The 14,726-nt window shown below is 38.5% G+C and overlaps 1 protein-coding gene across 6 annotated transcripts in view; it reads right to left on the bottom strand.

The window, feature by feature from the left end:
- The window catches only part of Prp5 (pre-mRNA processing factor 5), a gene marked incomplete at its 3' end in the record, with an annotated part of 69,756 nt that overhangs the window by 35,843 nt on the left and 19,187 nt on the right, over positions 1-14,726 (bottom strand). For all 6 annotated transcript variants that reach the window (XM_070091734.1, XM_070091747.1, XM_070091741.1 and 3 more), the window contains 4 exon segments: positions 520-632; positions 1,967-2,151; positions 4,375-4,486; positions 5,725-5,952. In XM_070091734.1, the coding sequence (XP_069947835.1) occupies positions 520-632; positions 1,967-2,151; positions 4,375-4,486; positions 5,725-5,952 (638 nt within the window).

Genomic DNA, 14,726 nt, shown 5'->3' with positions numbered 1-14,726 from the left:
GACTGGAACAATGGAATTAGCCGAAAATAGGGCTCAAAGTGGGCGAAATCGCCAATTCGTTAATATGCCGAGGTCGCTAACTTCGCGAGAGCGTAATTCCGTCAGTTTTCCATCAAATTTCATTCGTTTGGTGTCATTACAATCGGAAAAAGATTCTCTATCATTTCCTGAGAATATTTTTTTTTTTTGGGGGGGGGGGATTCTGCGACACCAGGAGACACCTCAGGATTTGGGGTTACGACAGTCAAGGGGTTAAGAAGGGATTTAGGGAAACCAGTTATGGGCTTGAGTTCTGGAGGTGGAAAGTACAGTGCCTCTACTCTGAAGGAGGGGTGGGGATATTTGCAGTATCGAACTGTATCAGCATGCTTCTAGCAAGACAATGATGGAGTGAGTGATGTTTAAAGTGTTTCTTCTTGTTTGGGTCACCCTACCTCGGTGGGAGACAGCCAGCATATTGAAAAAAGATAATCAGCTACACAGACCAACAGGATCTAACAAGACCATCTGATTTAATACCTGTATGCATCAACTTCCTCCTTTGTCATGTTAGCAATCTCGGGCACTTCCACATAAAAGTCCTTTCTGAATGGTACATAATCTATGGTAGTATGGTCAACCTTCACCAACTCCTGAAATGAAAAAGTGAGCCAGTATAATGTAACTACATACCAGCATAAAGAACTGTGATTCAAGAATAACCAACAATGGCTGGATAATTTTGTGAATATATCATTTATTTTTGTAGCCAAATAATAATGAACTAACAATCAAGCATTTACTGTGTGAATGACTCGCAGTGGATGTAAGTCCCATCTCTAGTCAGACTGGACATGTGAATCTTCTCCCAGATTGCCTTCCACCCTAATTATACTCTTCTACAATATCAAACTATCAAATAAACTAAAACAGTAATTTCTAGAGGAACATCCAAGTACAGTAAACCCTTGATTTAAAGGAGGCATAATGAGGGGCAGGTGGCTGGTAATGGTGATTGTGGTAGACAGAAATGATATTCCTTTATGGTGATCATAACAGTTACTGACAGTTCAGTAACTAATGGATTTGATCCATCGTTTCTGAATTAAATCACCCGGTGGATTGTGCCCTGTATTTAGAAAGGCTGTTAAAATGAGGGCCTTAAATTGAGGGTAATTTATTAGAATTCTAGGTAGTAGGTTAGTAGACAGCAACCGCCCAGGGAGCTACTACCGTCCTGCCAAGTGAGTGTGTAACGGGATTGCTGGTGTCTTTTTTCTGTCTCATAAACATGCAAGGTTTCAGGTACGTCTTGCTACTTCTACTTAAACTTAGGAGACACTACACATGCACAGACAAGCATATACATGTATATACACATGCCCCTCTGGGTTTTCTTCTATTTTCTTACTAGATCTTCTTGTTTATTCCTCCATGGGGAAGCAGAAGAGAATTCTTCCTCCGTGAGCCATGAGTGTTGTAAGTGGCAACTAAAATGCCAGGAGCAAGGGGCTAGTAACCCCTTCTCTTGTATATATTACTAAATTTATAAAGAGAAACTTTCGTTTTTCTTTTTGGGCCACCCTGCCTCAGTGGGATATGGCTAGCTTCTTGAAAGAATAATAATAATAATTAATTAGAAAGTTTGATCAAAGTCCCACTAGTAAAACCACAAAGCTACAATAAAGACCAACAAATGCTCCATATACCATTTTTTTTTTTTTGGCAGGAGTTTAAATAATACTGCTGTACTGTTCTACATATTCTGGTGTTTTTATTTAATGGTTGTTACTCCATATATACTAGGGGCCCAACAATTATTTGTGGATTTATTCAACAAATGTTTCATTAATCTGCTTTAGACTCATGACTCACCTAAGATGTGGAAGATGAAAAGTGGGCGATATGTGAGGAAAATGATTCCAAGTATGGTCATCTTTCAAAAATCATTACAATTTACTAAAACAGAGTTAATGACCAACATCACCTTTTTTCCTTTAGAATTTATGCTTGCCATGGTGTCTTTTAGATCTTCTCCCTCTTCTTCAGATGAATATTCTAATGCATCTTGATTTTGCTCCATCAGCTCTCCTTTCTTTTTGGCATTAACTTTCTTAGCCATACCCATAATAATAACTGGCTTCTTCATTCCACCAGTTTCATTTCCAAATACTGTAAATAAGAGGAAAATTTAAACTGTATAAATTTATATCACTGTATTACTGACTGTACCAATGATATAACTTTGACAGGTTTAAAGTTTTTTCTCTTACAACCCGGACCTGGGCCAAGCTTGTCTTTGTGAATATATACTACATGAATTAGCAGGCAACAACAAACACAAGATGTACTTACAGCTTTCTTTCTTAACCCTTTCACTGTCCTTCTTGTAGATCAACATTATTGATGCCAGGGGTCCCTTACATAGATCTATGCCTTGAGCTCAGCTCACTCAGATAAACTGAGAATGGCAATTTTTTTTTTTTTGTATCATTTCATAATGAGAATGTAAGATATACTACCAAAACAGAGATGATCTTGGTTGCATCCAGGACCATAAGTAACTTGAAAGTGATCTCAAAGAAGTGGAAATTTTTGCCAAATTTTCAGAAGGTAAGGCCCTTCTATACCCCACTGGTCTGTTTCATGGGTTTTTACTTGGTTTGATTCCATTAGTGGGACTACTAAACCATGACCATTCATTCCTGGTTATATTTTATTATCTGAGAAATAGGGTAAGTCTTTGATTTCTTGTGCAATGATGAATTCAAAATGGAAGACAAGTGGACAGGCCTGGGGAAATGATTAATGAACAGAGGAAATGTTGTTTTAGTGTCTGGAATGTTTAGTGTTCATTTTGGACTCTATTTTTAAATAGTTTTTTGTGTGTAAAATTAGCCAAATTAGACTTCAGTGATCTTAATAGGATAGTTTTGGTAGTTGAGTGGTGCTTTCTTGTGCGAAATTGATAGAAAGGAAGGCATACAAGCAAAATATTGTTGAATTTATCAGTGGAATTTGGCATAAAATAGGACTCAAAGTGGGGAAAATCACCAATGCGTAAATTGCACCCAGGCTGCTAATTTCGTGCCTGCATAATTCCCTAAGTTTTCCATTAAATTTTGTACTTTTGGCAATATTACCTTCAGAAAAAAATTCTCTACCATTTCAAAAGAATTTTTTTTAAATGTGGACAGTGAGTACTTTTAACTTTAAGGGTTTGGACAGTAAATGGGTTAAAATAAAATTCTATCATTTATACTCTTAAAAATTACCCATAATTATGCAACTAAACTAAAGAAATGAGATATGGTGCAGAACAAACTTACTGGGACATCATTCGTTCTGTGTACTTTATTACAACTTAATAAAGCAACTTTTTCTACCTCAACCCAATATAGCTACCTGCAGTACAACTGTGGTGTATATAGAAGCTTTTTTGTAATAATCATTAAACTCATCCACACATACATACTAGAATCATACACACAATCATCCACACTAGCAAAAGAAAAGCAATGATTCGTGCTAGTGCCATACATACAATCATCTGTACTAATGTAATACACAATCTACAATAACACTGCATACACACATACTAACACCATGCACACAATCCCTACTAAAGCAACACACACAATCACCCATGTTAGCAACACACATTCTTCAGTTATTTCACAGAAAGCAACAATTCCAAGTTTACTAACTAAATTAGGTAACTGGCCAATTTGTATCTAAGAAGTCTAAACCTACTAAGTATGTACTAAACTGTCCATGTGAAGCAACAACCATTAAAAATTGAATCTGTTCAAAAGAGGCATACTAAAGTTATTTTGGTCCATTTTAACAAATAAAACTTTCAAATTGGCACCCCCATACTCAATTTCAGCTTTCTTCTAGGAAGGATACATCAGTGCTGCAAGTTTGAAGCTGATCAGAAAGGAGCTTTCTCAAGCTATCACAAGAAAACCAAATTTGAAAATGATCTATATAAAAGTGACCAGAGGTTACCTCTGCATATACTAATAGTTTCATGAATCTTTTCATAGTTACAGTATGTCAGAATTGAAAATTTGATCAGATGAGGCATTCTCATGTTATAAATACAGTAAATCATCCATTTAATGGACTTCAGAAATATGAAACACAATGGGCTGTTTCAATATATTTGGAAACAATGGACAAAGTCCTTTGGTCACAGAATAATTCAAAATTGTTACAATCACTGCAAAATATACTTCTTTCTATTCACCACAACTGCCATTACTGACCACCTGCTCCTCCCAATCAGTCCATTAAATAAAGGGTTTACTGTAACAAGCTTGGAGAAAGAACTATGTAAAGACACCCCCTTCAGGGATACCTAAATATGCTATATAAAACATGTAGGTGTACCGTTTGTTTTGACTCCACGTCTTACACCACCCCTAATATCTACACGATTAATTTTTCGCACTTCTTCCTGAATGCCAGACATAAATGCATCAAGAGGATCAACTTCATCTTCCTGAAACAGAAAGACAATCCGTATTACCATTAAATTTTCAAGGAAACAATAATCATCAGACTTTGCAGCAAATATTCTTAAAGAGAATCATTCTTTGAGAGTGGTAAAGAAAGTATCTGAGGGGAAGGGAAGGAAGTCCAAGATCTTGGACAGATTGTATATAGTTTTAAAGAGCAGGTATAGAGGGAGGAAATCTGGCAAGTGGCAAGTTGAAAGGCAGGGCCAAGAGCTGCCCACATACAGGTGAGAACATACCAGTTGAAACATACTACAGCCCCTCCTCACTTAGTGAAGTACTCATTTACCGATGACCCGGACTTACGATGGCCTCTCTGACTAGTAAGCATACCTAAATAATGTATATTAGAGCTGATTTTCTCTATTCTGTTTATTACAGTATACAGTGCACTACTGTATAAACATTGAAAAATATACAACAAATGTTATAGATGGTGCAAAGGTGACATTAAAACAATATCAAAGATGGTTGACACAAACCCACTACCATTATAGTATGCTCCTCACTTAGCAATGAAATCGTTTACTGACATGGTCTTAAGAATGGAACTCCATCGCTAAGTGAGGAGAGGCTGTATTACTATATTTTCTGCCATGTAAAGTGCATCTTTACACCTGCCCCAACCCAATTTTGTTTTTTGTAGATAAAACTAAGTTCAAATAATCATACCCTATAGGAGATGACTGATGTGTTAAAAAAATTACATGGGCCATGCAAGACACAGGTTTAAGACACAAGGTTATGGGGAAAAAAAAATTCATGTTACATGATAAGAAATATGATAATTTGAGTATTTTTTTTATGTTTTATTCAAGTGCTAAACCCATGTGGGCCATATAGTGCACAACGTGGTGGAGGCTTGATCCTCCATCTGCTGAGTCCGAGACAAATGCACTTCCTATATACTCACCTAGATGTCTGATAATTTGAGTAATGGCATGCTGAAATTGGATAATATCATGGAATATCTATAATGTCAAGTCAAGGTTAATTCACATCAAAGTTTATTCAACCCTGACCTACATGATTAACAGCACCTCCTGATATGTAAGCACTACAATACATATGGTGACTCACAGTTGGTAGTTCTTTCCAAATTTCAAGATACAGAGCTCTTATATCAAAATTAAAATGTTTAACATTATACAGATTGCTATTAATAAGAGCTAAGCTAGGGATCATAAATTTTGTAAGAACTTAGTAAGCTGGTGCTTCATACCTCTTCTAGTTTTCCATCACCTTCTTTATTCTCAACCTCCTCCTCTTCCTCATCATCTTCTAGACTCCAGGCTTTTATTGATACTTTGGGCACATTAGCTCCTAAAGTACCCTTTTCTGCTTCTTTCTTTGTTGCTTCCAATTCCCGTTTCTTCTTCTCTGCTCTCCACTTTTCAATGCGTTCCCTCCTCTTCTGCATTTCAGCTTCAAGACGCTTTTCAGCCTCCTCCTGCAAAATTATGGCAATTGTATTAATGCACATTTAACACTGCGATTGGTACAGTGTGAGATGCTTCATGACTTGTATTTAATTAAAATATTGTGCTCTATACAATCACTCTACAATGAATTGATACATAATGTGCCATTTCACCCTTTAACACATACAGGTCCGACATCGCAAATCCGGCAATCAGTTATTCGGTTCCTTCAGTTATTCGGCACTAATTTTGGATAGCATAATTTCAAATTTCCAGGGTTGCCACACCAACCTGCTGGTACTGTTTTGTGGTGCTATTTGCTGCATAAGTCATTCCAATTTCTTTTTCTCCATTTATTGTTTTAACCTGCTTACTTTTAGCCATAGCCATGGTTCCAATGAATAAAAGAAATGCTTCTCATTATGTAAAGCACCTACACAGTACATTATCCATTAAAGATAAGGTGGCTTTGAAGCCACTGTCAGTTGCCATGAGCTCAGTCTCATGAAGCAGGAGAATATGCTTTATTATTACGCCAATATCAACACTACAGCTTATTTGCCTATCACAATTGATCTAATATGACATAAGAAACAATATAAATAACATAAAACATGTTAAATACTCCAGAATGAATAATATTTGGCATAACACCGAGCAGTTTGACAGAGTTATGAAGAGGATATGGTAAACAAATACCATGGAAATAAGTCACTCTGTCTGACTTTTTTGGGTTATCCTAGGTTCTCTACACACATGCTGCTATGTATGATAATTCTATGTAACTGTATGTGTATACCTGAATAAACTTACTTACTTCTCCTATCCTTGTCTTGGGGGCTTATATTAAAGAAAACGGAGTATAGCACAGGGCTAACTATGATATACACTCGTACTCCACCATAAACATGAAACAAAAAAGTTATTTTCTCTCTATAGATTATCACACATAGCAGCATATGTGTAGAGAACCTAGGATAACCCCAAAAAAGTCAACGTGGCTTATTTTTAGTACCTGGCTTGGGTTAGCCATATAAGATTTTTGGTAAATACTATTCGATTCCCAGCCAGGGTAGAAACATTAGGCGTGTTTCTTTACACCTGTTGTCTATGTTTACCCATCAGTAAATGGGTACCTGGGTGTTAGTCGACTAGCGTGGGTGTTATCCTGGGACACTGACCTAATTTTCTTGAAATACTCAGCATAAGAAGTGCCTTTCTATACAGTAGTATGTCACTGAAGTCAGCTAGGCCTGTATACCTTGTACATGTATGTGTAGTAAATAAAGATATTATTAATATTATTATTACATTATTATTATTTTCTCAGTTGTTTGTTGGGTTATCTTATTCAAACTTGGGCAATGTATGATGGAAAGATACTTCTTCACGTACAAGATATAGCTAATGTTTTAACTCTGGAACTGGAGTCCTGCAGCAAATGGTTAGTAGACAACAAACTATCATTACACCTCAGGAAAACTGAAGCCATTCTCTTTGGCACGAAACAAACTGAGAAGGGTAAATAATTTTAATGTCCAGTGTAATATCTGGGAATCCCCTTTGACCCATGCATGTCAGGAGAATTGATAGGGAACAGCGTAGTAAAGAAAGCGAAAGCCAGACTGAAGTTCCTGTATAGACAAGCACAGTGTCTACCTACTGAGGCTCGCAGGACCCTATGTCTAGCCCTTATACAATGCCATATGGATTACGCTTGCTCTTCATGGTACTCTGCCTTGACAAAAAAACTGCAAGATAGACTGCAAATCACCCAGAACAAAATCGTAAGATTCATCCTGGTGCTGGGACCAAGAGAACATGTAGGCCAGGATGAATTACAGCAGTTGTATATGCTGAATGTTGAAGACAGAGTAAAACAACTGAAGCTAAATCATGTTCATAAAATTGCTCACAAACAGTGTCCAGAATATCTTGCTGTCAATTCTGTCAAGGTTGGGAACCAAAGCAATCATAGTACTAGGGGGAGAGAGCACAACTTTGTAGTACCCACAGTCATTGGCCAGGCTTCAAACACCTTTTATTGTACAGCAATAAAGGAATGGAACAGACTACCCACACACGTCAAAGCCAGTCACAGCATGAACCAGTTCAAGAAGAGTGCCAAAAGGTGTCTGATGAATGTACCTACAGAAAGGGAGGGGAATGATTTTCTATTTTTTAGCTAACATACGTGTAAATTTTACCTTATTCCTAGTAATGACCCTTGTGTTGTAGATAGTATTAATGACCCTTGTGTAGTAGATAGTCTTTTTAGTATGATAACAAGATGTAATCTTCATTATAGAATAATAAGAAAATATTATAACCTTTATATTACATTAATAAGATAAAAGGACCCCAATGGAAATAAGTCACTCTGTCTGACTTTTTTGGGTTATCCAAGGTTCTCTACACATATGCTGCTATGTATGATAATTCTATGTAACTGTATTTGTGTATAGTACCTGAATAAACTTACTTACTTACTTAGACCATAAATAGCGGAGTTCACTTCTCAGCCATTAGCGGCCGCTTAGCGGTATATTTTTGTATGGTTGTTATGGTTATATTCTCATTTTTTCGGTCTCATTTGATAGAATGAAAGATATATTACAGAAATAGATATGATTTTGATTGCTTTCATGATGAAAAGTACCTTGAAATTGCGCTCACAGTAGCGAAAATGTTCTATTCTTAGCGAAGCTCAAGAGTAAACAAATCATGTCACCGTCCAATACCTGTCTGCCTGCCAGTCTAAATTCCAGTACGGAGTCAAGAATGGATTGACATTATTCATACAATTATTACAATAATGCAGTAATCTGCATAACATAAATCTTCTATTTTTTTTGTGAATAAAAATTCCAAATGGTAAGCAAGAGTAATATAAGAGGGGCCTGTAGCCATGACTAATAAACAGAGAAAATGTTATTTTAGTGCCAGGAATGTCTGCATTGTTGATTCTGGACCCTATTTTGAAATTGGCATCTGTTGAAATTTGTGTGAAATCGGCCAAATTGCCAATTTCTAACCACTTTATTGGGTAGTTGAAATAAGTGAATGGGCAGTTTCTTGTACTCAGTTGACAGACTAGAAGTAAATAAGTTTATTCAGATATACACAAATGCAGTTACATAGATTATCATACATAGCAGTGTATGTATAGAGAACCTAGGATAACCCAGAAAAGTCAGACAAAGTGGCTTATTTCCAGTACCTGGCTTGGGCTTGCCACATATGATTTTTGGTAAATATTTTTTTTTCTCGGTTGTTTGTTGGGCTATCTCACTGAAACTTGGGCAATGTATGATGGAAAGATGCTTCTTAACGTACAACAAAAATAAAAAAGACGGACGATAAATAAGGGAGTTCACTTCTCAGCCATTAGCTGCCTCTTTGCAGTATATTTTCGTATGGTTTTTATGGTTGTATTCTCATTTTTTGGACTCATTTGATAGAATGGAAGATATACAGTGGTCCCTCGTTTTTCGTAGTTAATCCGTTCCTGGAGTTGCTACTATTATCGAAATCTACGATTTGCGAATCAATTTTCCCCATAAGAAAAAATGTAAATACAATTAATCAGTTCCTGACACCAAGAAGTATTAAAACAAAAATTTTTTTTTACATGAAATATAGATGTAGTACATAAACAATACAATGGGAAATGATGAATGAAACATTAACAGCATAACACTTACCTTTATTGGAGATTCTTCTTAGTGTATGGGAGACTGGAGGAGGAGAGAGATTGGATTGTTTACAGTTTGGAAGGGGAATCCCCTTCCAGCAACACCTCAGGTACCAATTGCTTTTCTGGGGTTGCTTCTCTTCTCTGTTTCTTAATGCCACTAGGACCACCTTGAGAGTCACTGGAGTCCTGTCTCGCAAAATAACTGTGGAGAGAGCTCTGTTTCTGGCGTCTCTTTAACACTTCCCTAAAATGGCCCAAGACTTTGTCACTGTACATGTTGCCAACATGGCTTGCAACAACCTTGTCAGGGTGATGTTTCTCCATAAAGCTTTCCACTTTACCCCACATAGCAAAAATCTCTTTAATTTCTGAAGAAGGCACCTTCTTCCATCTCTCTTCCTCCTCCTCTGCAGCAAGATTCTGAGCTGCGATCTGATGCTGTTCCTGCTGAAGCTCTTGCAGCTCCTCAGTGGTGAGCTCTTCGTTGCGGTCTTCCACCAACTCTTCCACATCCTCCAAACTCACATCCAACCCCATAGAACTCCCCAGTGCCACAATTGATTTAACAACAGACATTGGCTCATCAGGGTCAGTCCCAAACCCTTCAAAATCCCTCTTGTGGACACAATCTGGCCACAATTTTCTCCAAGCAGAGTTCAAAGTCCTGGTAGTCACTCCCTCCCAAGCCATACCTATAAGGGTTATACAATGGAGGATGCTGAAGTGTTCTCTCCAAAATTCCCTTAGGGTCAAGTGAGTGTCTGTGGTCACAGTCAAGCACCTGTGAAACATTGCTTTGGTGTAGAGTTTTTTAAAGTTTGCAATGACCTGCTGGTCCATGGGCTGGAGGAGAGGAGTGGTATTCGGGGGCAAGAACTTTACTGTGATGAACCCAAACTCCTCGAAAATTAGGTCATCCAAGTTTGGAGGATGAGCAGGTGCATTGTCCATTACTAGCAGGCACTTGAGATCCAATTTCTTTTCCAGGAGGTAATTCTTCACACTAGGGCCAAACACTTCATTGAACCACTCGACGAAAATTTCCCTCGTGACCCATGCCTTACTATTAGATTTCCAAAACACACACAATTTACTCTTCATAACATTGTTTTTCCTGAACACTCTGGGATTTTCAGAATGGTACACTAGTAACGGCTTCACTTTGAAATCCCCACTAGCATTAGCACAGAACTTGAGCAACAGCCTGTCTTTCATAGGCTTGTGTCCTGGCATTGCCTTTTCCTCTTGTGTAATGAAGGTCCTCTTTGGCATTTTCTTCCAAAAGAGGCCTGTTTCATCACAATTGAACACTTGTTCAGGTTTCAGTCCTTCAGCCTCTATGTACTCCTTGAATTCAGGCACATATTTTTCAGCCACCTAGTGGTCCGAACTGGCAACCTCACCATGCCTTACCACACTGTGTATGCCAGTACTGTTCTTAAATCTCTCAAACCAACCTTTGCTGGCCTTAAATTTACTCACATCACCACTATTTGCAGGCAATTTCTTTACCAGATCGTTGTGCAACTGCCTAGCCTTTTCACAAATAATTGAAGTCATAAGAGTATCTCCTGCTAATTGTTTCTCATTTATCCACACCATTAATAACTTCTCAACCTCATCGAGTACTGGTGATCTCATTTTTGTCAGCATAGTTACCCCCTTTGCAACAACAGCATCCTTGATTTCCTTTTTCTTGGCCACTATGGAACATATGGTTGTGTAGGGTTTCTCATACATCCTGGACAGTTCGGCCGCACTTGTGCCACTTTCATATTGTTCAATGATGTTTTTCTTAAATTCAATCGTATTTACCTGGAGGTTATTCCGGGGATCAGCGCCCCCGCAGCCCGGTCCATGACCAGGCCTCCCGATGGATCAGGGCCTGATCAACTAGGCTGTTACTGCTGGCCGCACGCAGTCCGACGTACAAGCCACAGCCCGGCTGATCCGGCACTGACTTTAGGTATCTGTCCAGCTCTCTCTTGAAGGCAGCCAGGGGTTTATTGGCAATTCCCCTAATGCTTGATGGGAGGCTGTTGAACAGTTTTGGGCCCTGGACACTTATGGTGTTTTCTCTTAGTGTACCAATGGCGCCCCTACTTTTTATTGGCGGCATTTTGCATCGCCTGCCCAGTCTTTTACTTTCGTAGGGAGTGATTTCTGTGTGCAGATTTGGGACCATTCCTTCCAAGATTTTCCAAGTGTAGATTATGATATATCTCTCCCTCCTGCGTTCCAACGAGTACAAGTCAAGTGCTTCCAAGCGTTCCCAGTAGTATTAAGGTGCTTGACAGAACTTATACGTGCAGTAAAGGATCTCTGTACACTCTCTAGATCTGCGATTTCACCTGCTTTGTATGGAGATGTTAATGAACAGCAGTATTCCAGCCTAGAGAGAACAAGTGATTTGAAAAGGATCATCATGGGCTTGGCATCTCTCGTTTTGAAAGTTCTCATTATCCATCCTATCATTTTCTTTGCACGTGCGATCGTGGCACTGTTGTGATCCTTGAAAGTGAGATCCTCAGACATTACTACTCCCAGGTCCCTTACATTATTTTTCCGCTCTATTGTATGGCCGGAGTCAGTAGTATACTCTGTTCTAGTTATTATCTCCTCCAGTTTTCCATAACGGAGTAGTTGGAATTTGTCCTCATTGAACATCATATTGTTTACCGTTGCCCACTGGAAAACTTTGTTTATATCTTCTTGGAGGTTAACCGCGTCCTCAGCAGATGACAGCCTCATGCAGATCCTAGTATCATCCGCAAAGGATGATACGGTGCTGTGGTGTATATCTCTGTTTATGTCTGATATGAGGATAAGGAATAAGATGGGGGCGAGTACTGTGCCTTGTGGAACAGAGCTCTTCACTATGGCAGCCTCCGATTTAACTCTGTTGACCACTACTCTTTGTGTTCGATTTGTTAGGAAGTTGAAGATCCATCTCCCCACTTTCCCAGTTATTCCTTTAGCATGTATTTTATGGGCTATTACGCCATGATCGCATTTGTCAAATGCTTTTGCAAAGTCTGTGTATATTACATCTGCATTCTGATTTTCTTCCAGTGCATCCAAGGCCATGTCATAGTGATCCAGTAGTTGTGAGAGGCAGGAGCGACCTGCCCTGAACCCATGTTGCCCTGGATTGTGCAGATTTTGGGAATCCAGGTGATTTGCAATCCTGCTTCTTAGCACTCTTTCAAAGATTTTTATGATGTGGGACGTCAGAGCTATTGGTCTATAGTTCTTAGCTAATGCTTTGCTGCCACCTTCTTTACCACAGGCTTGGCACAAGGAGCTTTCTTTGGAGCCATGGTAGCTTATTTAGTACTTGCAAGGACTAAAATGAGTGGAATACAGTACATTATGAAATATTTCGTAGGAGCACGTGAGGGGGACCTTCGCTCACTGGTAAACAATGCCAGACTGGCTGGGTAGGGAGGCCGCCCCGGCTCACACCGTGCGTACGCGTCCCGGACGAACTACTATTCATGAGTCAACCTATGATTAGTGAGCCCATGTTTATACGAAAATATCCCTATGATTTCCGAAATCTATGATTCCCGAGAGCTACGAAAAGCAAGGGACCACTGTATTACAGAAACAGACATGACTTTGATTGCTTTCATGACGAAAAGTACCTTGAAATTGAGCTCAAAGTAGTGGAAATGTTCGATTTTTGCCGATGTTCAATGAACTGTGTAAGTCAAGTTGGTTAATTTTATTAAGTGTATTCTAACCTAACCACTCTGTAATTCGGCAAACTCAGTAATCCGGCACACTACAGGTCCCAATGATGCAGGATTTGTGATGGAGGACCTGTACAAGCATAAGAAAAAAGACACTGTCTCTAAAATCTAGAACATACCACACAATGATAAATAGAACAGTAAGTCAACACTAGGCTTTTTCACAATTAAAATTGCTAATAATTATTTCTAGGTTACCAACAAGATTTAGTAACTTGGAATAATGAAATATGAACATATATCCCTAATCAGAAAGTTCATGAATTAATTTAAGATATGAGAGAGCATTTAATAAATTAATTAGGGAATCAAATGTAAATTTGAAATTTAGGTAAAACAAGAACTGCATGACTTAATGAACAAAAGTATGTTTTGCTTAATGACATTTTTTATACAGTACCACAAATAGAAAAAACTTGTGGTTGGAGATGACAAACTCATTTTCTAGTCAACAAAGTGTATCTTGTGGTTCATACAAGTGTACTGTTTTGCCCCTCAGTTCCCAATGGGCATATACTGATAGTTCATGCTGAAGTACAGAATTTCCCTATACATAAGGTATACCTGGAGAGGGTTTCGAGGAACAATGCCCCCCGCAGCCCAGTCTGTGACCAGGCCTCATGGTGGATCAGGGTCTGATCAACCAGGCTGTTACTGTTGGCCGCATGCAACCTTACGCACGAACCACAGCCTAGCTAGTCAGGTACTGACTTTAGGTGCTTGTCCAGTGCTTTCTTGAAGACAGCCAGGGGTCTACTGGTAATCCCCCTTATGAATGCTGGGAGGCAGCGAACAGTCTTGGGCCCCTGACACTTATTGTGTTGCCTCTTATCATGCTAGTGGCACCCCTGCTTTTCAATGGGGGGATGCTGCATCCTCTGCTGAGTCTTTTGCTTTTATAGGGAGTGATTTTTATGTGAAAGTTTGGTATTAATCCCTCTAGGATTTTCCAAGTGTATATAATCATGTCTCTCCTGCCTGCAAAGATGTACTGAGGAAAAGGGTACGAGGTCGAGTAAGTTTAATGATCCACTGAGAATATTTACCAAAACATTTTAGACTGATTTTTGACCAAGCTGTGTCACTGCATACGTTCATGTTGTTGACTTTCTTTAACCCTTAAATGGTTCAAACGTATATATACGTTTTTTCAACATCTGAAAGTATGTAAAAAAATGTAGATCTTCTTTTTTGTTTTACATTTGAAAACGTGTAAAAAAAACTTTTATCTACATTTTTTTTTGTTATATTTGAAAATATATAAAAAAAAGTAGATCCACTTTTGTAGCACTACGAATTTGAACGTTGATCTCTTTGGACCGTTTAAGGGTTAAATATCACTCTAATGGTA

The sequence above is a fragment of the Cherax quadricarinatus genome, chromosome 3, assembly GCF_038502225.1.
Source record: "Cherax quadricarinatus isolate ZL_2023a chromosome 3, ASM3850222v1, whole genome shotgun sequence".
NCBI classification, from domain to species: domain Eukaryota; kingdom Metazoa; phylum Arthropoda; class Malacostraca; order Decapoda; family Parastacidae; genus Cherax; species Cherax quadricarinatus.
This window is presented reverse-complemented; position numbering and strand designations above follow the sequence as displayed.